This window comes from Nicotiana tomentosiformis, chromosome 6 (genome assembly GCF_000390325.3).
Source record: "Nicotiana tomentosiformis chromosome 6, ASM39032v3, whole genome shotgun sequence".
Taxonomy (NCBI): Eukaryota; Viridiplantae; Streptophyta; class Magnoliopsida; order Solanales; family Solanaceae; genus Nicotiana; species Nicotiana tomentosiformis.
In genome coordinates this window covers 146,864,223-146,873,466 of record NC_090817.1, presented here as the reverse complement: position 1 = coordinate 146,873,466, position 9,244 = coordinate 146,864,223, and the positions used below count along the sequence as shown (strand labels likewise).

General features: G+C 42.8%; 2 protein-coding genes across 2 annotated transcripts; both read right to left on the bottom strand.

Annotated features, from left to right (window-relative positions):
• Positions 1–200: 200 nt before the first annotated feature.
• On the bottom strand, positions 201–852 carry LOC138894911 (uncharacterized). Its single transcript, XM_070179645.1, has 2 exons — positions 642–852; positions 201–598 (listed from the first exon to the last, which is right to left on the bottom strand). Exons 1-2 carry the CDS (start codon positions 850–852, stop codon positions 201–203), a joined length of 609 nt encoding a protein of 202 aa, XP_070035746.1.
• Positions 853–1,003: 151 nt separating this feature from the next.
• Positions 1,004–1,411, bottom strand: LOC138894910 (uncharacterized). Its single transcript, XM_070179644.1, has one exon. The coding sequence runs from the start codon at positions 1,409–1,411 to the stop codon at positions 1,004–1,006; it is 408 nt and encodes a 135-aa protein (XP_070035745.1).
• Between the last annotated feature and the right edge of the window lie 7,833 nt (positions 1,412–9,244).

Sequence of the window (9,244 nt, the reverse complement as noted above, 5' to 3'; positions counted from 1 at the left end):
ATGGCAACCAGGATGAATCTATGCCCATTTGAAGCTTTTGTCTCGATTGGCCCAATAACATCCATGCCCCAAACATCGAATGGACAGGGCGCCGACATAAGATGTAACTCTGAAGGCGGTGCATGAATCAGGTCACCATGTATCTGGCATTGATGGCACTTCCGGACGAAAATGAAACAATCCTTTTCCATGGTCATCCATTAATAAACTGCCCGGAGAATTTTCTTTGCCAGGACATATCCATTCATGTGAGGCCCACATACTCCAGAAAGCACTTCGTTCATGATCTTTTCAGCTTCTCGGGTGTCTACACACCTCAAAAGATTCAGATCCGGAGTTCTCTTGTACAGGACTTCTCCGCTCAAAAAGAAACTGCTGGCAAGCCTTCTGATAGTTCTCTTTTGAACTCCATTGGCCTGCTCGGGATATTCCTTTATTTTCAAAAACCTTTTGATATCATGATACCATGGTTGAGCATATGGTTCTATTTCAATTGCATTACAATAACCATGCCTTTCTCGAATTTGGATTTCCAGAGGGTCAATATGAACATTTCCCGGGTACAGCAGCATTGAAGCCAAGGTAGCTAGTGCATCAGCTAACTCATTGTGGATTTCCAGAGGGTCAATCTAGTTCAATACCTCTCCGGCTAACTATAAACCCCAGAAGATTCCCAGATGGAACTCTGAATACACATTTAGCTGGGTTCAATTTCAAATCATACATACGCAGCCGCTCAAAGAACTTCCTCAGATCTCGCACATGGTCTTCTTGCGTTCTGGATTTAATGATCACATCATCCACATACACCTCAATTTCCTGGTGCATCATATCATGGAAGATGGCAGTCATAGCTCTCATGTAGGTTGCCCCCGACGTTTTTCAGACCGAATGGCATGACCCTATAACAGTAAGTGCCCCACGGTGTGGTGAAAGCTATCTTTTCAGCGACTTTTTCATCCATCAGAACCTGGTGATATCCAGCGTAACAATCCACAAAAGACTATATCTCATGCTTGGCACAATTGTCAATAAGAATGTGGATGTTTGGCAATGGAAAATTGTCCTTGGGACTTGCTTTGTTCAAATCCCGATAATCAACACACACTCGGGTTTTCCCATCTTTCTTCGGCAGTAGAACCAAATTAGCCAACCACGTGGTGTATCGGACCACTCGGATCACACCAGCTTTCAGTTGTTTGGTGGCTTCTTCTTTGATCTTATCACTGATGTTTGTCTTGAACTTTCTCTGCTTCTGTTGGACAGGTGGATAGGTCGGCAATTTATGTACCACTAAATCGATGCTCAGTCCTGGCATATCATCATAGGACCATAAAAACACGTCTTTGAATTCAAACAAAAGTTGGATTAATGCATCTCTAGTTCTTTCATCAGCGTGAATGCTTATCATGGTTTCTCTGATCTCTTCTGAACTGCCCAAATTAACTGGCTCGATTTCATTTAAGTTTGGCTTAGGCTTATTCTCAAATTATTCTAATTCTCGGTTTATTTCCCTAAATGCCTCATCTTCATCATATTTTGGTTCTTGATTCATTATTTCACAGTTAAACAGCGTTTTAGGATCCGGGCATGAAGTCTGAAAGCATGTCATGTTATTTAAGTCCGCATTATTAGAACTGAAAATGAAACAAAAATAGAAAAATCAGAATAAAAGAGAAGAGGCAGCTATAAACGATGAAATACTGATTTCATTTCATTGAATTGAAGATAGGAGGGTTTACATCGAAATTAAAAGATAATAAAAATAAAAGTATTCGAGTTACACCCTGAAATAACTCGTAATGCAGAAGAGATGGCAAGACTGGACTACTGGGACTCCCGTCTGACAGGGAATGGAGTAGCCTTCCAATTCTAAAGCTTGGCATCTGGCCTCATATACTGCACCTCGGCAGTGCTCGTGCTTTCCCCTGGCTGGACTATGTGAACCTCATACAATATTTGTTTCATGGCCTCACAAATATCATCAATCTCTTCGGCCGTGAAGGCCTCTTCTTCTTCTTCCACATACTTGGGCTTGACAAATGATCGGGCGAGATGTGGGATAGGCTGGGGTAGGACCCAACCTTCTTTTTTGCACTCATCCACCCATTTTCTATCAGCTCTGGTAGCTTAGAAACCCACACCAAAAAACTTCTCATTGGCGATCGAAGTGACGGGCTCTGTAATGCCTTATAGAGATACCCGAGCCCCTTTCCGGGCTTATACCCATGTTTAATAATTTCAGTGGCGACCATGAATGAGGCATTAGATAAGAAAGGTTGTGGGCATAGGGGCCCTTCTTCATATTGATCGGCAACCATAATCTCAAAAGCCTGGTATATAATATGCCCACTGCCTTCTCTGGCTTCAAGGCATGGGACTAAAGGATCCATGTAGATGGAATGCTCGTCCTCCCCATGAACAACAATTTCTTGATTCTCGTACTCAAATTTGACTATCTGGTGGAGAGTGGAGGGAACAACTCCAGCAGCGTGAATCTATGGTTTTCCCAAAAGAAAATTGTATGAGGTGTCCATGTCTAGAATCTAAAAAGTCATTTTGAAGTCCACATGGCTAATGGTCAAAATTAGATCGATTTCCCCTATTGTATCTCTCTTGATGCCATCAAAAGCTCGCACACAAACATTACTAGGTCAGATTCCTTTCGTTCCAATCTCCATTCTCTGGAGTGTTGAACGAGGGCAGATATCGACCCCTGAACCACCATCTAGCATGACCCTCTTCACATAGTAGCCCTCACATTTGACAGTTAAGTGAAGGGCTTTATTGTGGGCGGCTCCCTCTGAGGGCAAATCGTCGTGACTGAAAGAAATCATGTTGACCTCAAAGAATTGTTCAGCCATTCTCCCTAGTTTCTCAACAGAAATTTCAACTGGGACGTATGACTCGTTCAATTTCTTTAAGAGTACTTTCTGATGTTCATTTGATCTCAACAATAGAGATAGGAGCGATACCTGGGAAGGAGTCTTCCTTAGCTGGTCAACTATTACATAGTCCGAAGTTTTCATTTTTCGGAAAAACTCTTCTGCCTCATCGGCGCTCACAGGCTTTTTAGGTGGAAACCATTTATCCTTTTTCAGCTTTAACTCTTCTGGGTTGTGGTACTTCCCAAGTTGATTCATTTTGTTTACCTCCCCCATGACTTCTTTACCGTTGTAAGTGACCACTGTTTTGTTGTAATTCCATGGAACTGTGGTGGGGTCTCTCATGGGGTTTTGTGGTGCGCGACTGATAACCATGGGCTCAGTCAGCCTGGGTGAAATTATTGGCTACCGCGCCATGTAAGTCCCCTTTGGCACATATAGCTTTGGCATATTCAACGTGACCTTTCTTGGCTCGAATCTCTTGGGAGTATTCAAAGTGAGTTGTTCTTTCCTTGGGGCTTTAGGAACATAGAGAATTGTGTTCTTAGCAGATATTGCCACAGTATTTGTTTTTACAACATTTTCTGCCACTTGAGGAATTGGAGTGATTTTCTTCTTAGTTCTTGTTTTACCGCAGATTTGGGTCTTGTTTCTGAATCAGCAATGGCGATGATAGCTTTCATAGCTGGATTGAATTCCTTTTCCTCATAATCATTCCAATGAGCGGCCCAATGTTATGAGCCGGTAGTGGGTTGTTAATCCCATGAAGGACTTCCTCGTCCCTCAGCACAATATGTTTTTGTTCTATTAGATTCTCAACCGCCCTTTTTAAGGTCCAACATTCCTCCGTATCATTACCCTCAACCCCAGAATGGTAAGCACACTTTGCACATACCCGGTATGATGGGGATTCAGGATTTTGTCGATTATGGGGCACAGGCTACAACAGACCCAACTGGATCAACATCTGAAGCAAGCTAGAGTAGGATTCACCAATAGGGGTGCAATTGCTTCTCCTAGGTAGCTCACGAGGGCGTGGATTATGTTGGTGGTTGTATTGTGGTGGACGAGGATTATATGGAGCTTGGTAATGATGGTTATTTTTGGGAGGTGGAGCTCGAGCTTGGTTGTAGTGTTGTTGTGGCCATGTGCAGGGTTGGGCATTCATCACTGCACAGGGAGGCGGTGCCACATCATAGGTTGCATCTTGGTATGGATAGCAGTGTTTTGGGGTTCTGGGCTTTATGTAAGAGTGATCACGTGATCGATGGGGCCTTCTTGAACCTGAAGTCATCATGGCTCCTTCCTCCCTCTTCTATCGATTGGTCAAACCTCCCGAGCCGTTATGGATGGCTTGGGAGGTAGCTCTCAAAGTAGATTGGCTTAATATGCGGCCTCTTTTCAAACCATTGTCTACCAGTTCTCCGATTTTTATTGCCTCTGCGAACGGTTTGCCCATGGCAGACATCATATTCTAAAAAATAATCGGCCTCTTAGGCATACAAGAAAATCGTAACCATTTAGGCCTCGTCCATGGGCGTCTTTACTCTGGCAGCCTACTCGCGCCATTTAATAGCATATTCACGGAAGCTCTTAGTGGTTCTCTTCTTCAAGTTAGACAGGGAGTTCCTACTGGTTCTCTTCTTCAAGTTGTAATGAAATTGTCTAACAAAATCGCGGGCCAAATCATCCCATATGTGTCAGTGGGATATTTCCTGGTCCATGTACCATTCTGAAGCGATTCCAGTCAGGCTTTCCCCGAAATAAGACATCAATAACTCTTCTTTTCTACCAGCACCCCTCAACTGGTTGCAGTATCATTTCAGATGAGCGATCGGATCTTCGTGCCCGTCATATTTTTCAAACTTTGGCGTTTTGAAGCCAACTGGCAGGTGAACATGTGGAAACATGCACAAATCAGAGTAGGAGACACTCTTCTGGCCACTCAGGCCCTGCATATTTTTTATGCTTTGGTCTAGTCTTCTCATCTTCCGAGCCATTTCTTCCTGCTCGGGGTTCCTCATTGTTCTTTCTTGTTCCATTGGGGACTCATATTGCGGATGCTGAGGGTATGAGTCTGGAGTAACATGAGTTGTATCTGGGTGAAATTGCAGGCCCTGAAAGGTGAATGTTGAAGGCTCAAAACATGGCCTGGGCGTGGTCGGTTGTGCCATGATAAAGATTGATGGTGCAGTGAGCAATGTTGGGGGTACCGCTGTAAACGATACCTGGGGGCGGACCTCAGAAGGCGTACCGGTAAAGTTGGCTGACATAGTAGGGTACCGGAGCAGGACAAATGGATTAATCACGGGAATGGGGATGTTGGTGGTTCCACCCGTCCTGGGGATCAGTTCAGGAAATCCAGGGATTAAACTTGGTGGTTCTCTACCGTTGGACCAGTCATCCCACATCTCTAACATGCAGACACGCAGCCTTCTATTCTTTTCGGTAGTTGCTGATTCAGGCTGGGCCATAACCGGTGTGGCAATATCCTCAGGATCGATGACGCGGAGACTGCTTTCTGAAGACATTGGGATGCTTCCTTTTGATCTTGTAAAGTAAGGGTGGGAAACTAGGATACCGTCAAAACTAACCACCTAAAACAAGACCCGTCTCATTTTGCACGCACAACAACCTTGTCAGTTTTGAAGCATTTAACAGATAGGGAATCGCACATTCGGGATGCAATGCACCTGAACAGTTAAACGTTTCTAAATGTTTTTGCAACGGCTGTGTGTTTCATCTCGGCATTTGCTATCTCTTTCTCAAATTTCAACATTTGATTTCTTTTCCTACTATTTTCCGCTCTTTTATTTCTCGCTCTTTTAATTCCTTTTGTTTTTACCATTTTTCTTTCTCTTTCCCTCACTTTCTTTTCTCTTTTTCTCTTTTTTATTTTATTTTATGGCTATGATCGAATCTTATGGGGAATGCCTACATATCATGACGCCGCATGAATCAGATCATTGCGTAGTTTAGGAAATAAATGCGAAATAAAAGAAAAGAATTTTGTTGTTTTTGGATTTTTCAATATTTCATTAATAAATACATCTTTTGGGGGGTTTCTATTACAAGGACTTAAAAGTATTGACGACTACAAAAGAAAACATACATACTCGAAATAAAACAACAAAACAGCCTTGACAAAGACGAACAAAACTCGAGAAAAAGTAAAATACATACTCAAAAATCAAGAAATCAAAAATACATAAGAGCCTCCACTGGTACTCTGGGGTCCTGCGAGACATCAGTCGGTCTCTGTGCGGGCCTACGTGCAATATCTTCTTGAAGGTGGTCTAGGTCAACCATCACCTGGCGAACGAAAGTCATCACATAAGCAAAAAATATAGACATGGTTATGTCTTCACATTCATGGCATTTCATTACAACATAATCAGCTATCTCTTTAATTCTCATTATGATGATACCCTTTTCTTGAAGCAAACGTCCAATTTGCTGTGCACGAGCTCCCAACACCTGTGTAACTGTGTTATTTTGGACTTGTAACTGTTGCATGCTTTCTTCTAATCGGTAAATCAATGTGTAGCAATGCTCTCTTTCTGCCTTGAAATCATTTGTTTGCTGGACAATTTCATTCTCAAGGGCGAACAACTTTTTCTTTAAAATTGTTATTCTCTGTCGTATTTCTGCTTCAAGGTGGGCTAATCTAGCTTGTTCTTCCGCACCTTTGGCCAACTTTGCTTGAGCATTTAGCAAGTCTCTTTCGGCCTTTGTCAAGTCAGTTGCATAGTCATGCACCTTCAACCTTAAGTTGCTGATGAGTTTTTCATCTCTTTCGCTCCTCACAGGCGTTTCAGTGGCTATCCTCATGTCCCGGAGTTGGGCTCGGAGTGCCTCGTTCTCTTGGGTCAATCTTCTATTTTCACCTTCGGCCTCCTATGCCTATAAGTCATCGTCAAATGTGAGGCTTCTCAACTTTTCCTTTAAGGCATGGATGGTGCCTTGATATTTCTTTTCCTTTTCTCCCCAAGCAAACCGTTCTCGGACTTTGTCATCAAAAGCCTGAATATGAGGTCTTTTGGCGGGCCTTTCGGGCTCGGGCTCGAGCTCTGGTTCATCATTAACACAATACCTTCTCTCGAACCATGTGGAATAACCTGGATCTACCTCACCTCTTATAAGATCTGGTACCTGGGTATCCTCTTTCAAGTATCGGCAACCAGTCCAAGTTTGCTGGATTAAAGCCTCGGGGAGTGGGGCTTCAAGGTGTAGCTCAATGACTTGGACACTCAAATCTTCATCCTCGGGCACCATTTGGTATCTTCCCAGCTGTCTTAGAACTCTTTGCGGTGCATACGGCTGGACACTTCTCAAGCCCATCAACAACAAATAACTCTTTGTGGTCGTCATGTGTATGACTTCCCTTACCGGGAGCCTTCCCAAAGTCCATTCAATTTGATTCGCCTTTAGAGTTCTTAGGTGGGATATCCAAGCTTCAACCCCTTCTGGAGAGTTGTAATCTTTTACCTTTTCCACATAACTCTCGATGAAGTTGTTCTTGCTTGGGCAGTAATTCATGAATTTTGGGTGATGGCGGAGATGTTCAATTAGCCACACTTGCAAAAGAATGTTGCACCCTTTAAACAATGTCGCCCGACTTACACAGCGTCAATGCTCGGTAGATGTCTAATAATATAAGCGAAGCAAGTGTGTGATCTTCTTTGGAAGTTAAGACTTGCGCAATTCTGGCCATGCGGATATCAATTGTCTGTTTTTATTTGGGAAGACCATAATGCCCACAAATGCACCTATGAACGCAAAGCGACGATAAATTTTTCAGGTGTCCTTGTTTTGCTTGTTTTTCAAGCCCTTTTCATGTGCTTCAGACCCATTTGAGTGCCCATATCTGGAATACAGGAAGTAGAAGGAGCAGCATCCATTATTTACATTGTTCTTCCTTATTTGTTTATTGATATTCAGGATATCAAAGAATCGGTGCACAGAGGGAGGCCTTGGGAATGTAAGTTGCTGATTTCTCAAGTCTCGGTCGAAACTAGTATATCCAACTATTTCCTCCAAAGTGAGAGTGAGCTCAAAATCCGAGAAGCGGAAGACATTGTGAACGGGATCCCAGAAAGTTACTAAAGCCTTGATCAGATCATCCCGGGGCTTGACTTTCATAATATCCGTGAGAGCACCTAAATATTTTACTACCCAGTCTTGACCATCTTTATCCAAGTTATACCACCACATTTGAAGCTGCAGTGGAGCCTGCTCTACAACATTTAATGGCGGGTTCTGGACAATGTTCATTTTGTACCTCTGAATGGTTAGGGTTAGTGTTGACTCTAGTTCGAAAGACAGACCAGTGGACTCTTTTGCAAAACAAGTTGTCAATTTTTCAAGGAGAAATCACATGAGGGTGGCTATTTATGCAACATTAGCCAAAGATGGCCATCTTTGAAATAATGCCCCTTCCCACTTTCGAATAAAGTTTTGAGGCCGAGGAAAGGCATTTCATGGAAAAAGTGATGCCACATTGACAGACATGCCTGTTCTTTGCGAGAATAGCCCTTTGACAATTTAAAGATATTCTAAGGCTATTCCAGCAAATAAAACGGCGAAGACGCAACCGAAGCTGGATCAGCTTACTCTTTTGATCCAAACAAACGGACACATTTTTAATTTTTTTTTTCTTTTCAAAAATTGGGTAGGAACCGACGAGGTTTGCCTACGTATCTCACATCCGGTGAGAATCAAACCCGCGTAATTCGGTCAGTTTTGACATAATCGGGAAAACATGATATTGACTTATTTTGAAATTCATTTTCTCTCTCTTTTGTTTTTTGAAACAATTTGGCAGAGTTTTGGGGCATTTCCAAATACCGGGGTTTTCAGAACCGGGTGAATTTTCTATCCTACCTCACTCTTGGTTTTTCTGTTGATTTCCTTTCCTTAGTCGGTCAACAAGAAAACTAAAACAAATAAATGCGCACATAACACGTAAGATGTATCTGGATGGTCTTTTATTTCGGGTACACCTGTCCTAGACGGACCCAACTCCTGTGTTAAGTCTCCAAAGTCAAATGCACATGATGCAAACAAACGTTCTTACTAGGGATCCGGCATGAGGCTATGTTAATCTAGGTTTAAACCTGGGGGTATGTTCTCGACATGGCTTACCCAAGCGGACAGCTTGAGCCGAGGTGGGGGCAATGTACCGGGAGTAGGGTTGTGCATGGATCAGATCGGATCGAATTTAGCATATTTTGGATTCGAATTACAGATTTCGGATTCTACAAAATGCAATCCAAATCCGATCCGAATTAATATCAGATAGGATTGGATTTTAAAGTTCGAATCGGATAAATATTTCGGATCGGATTGTACATATTATT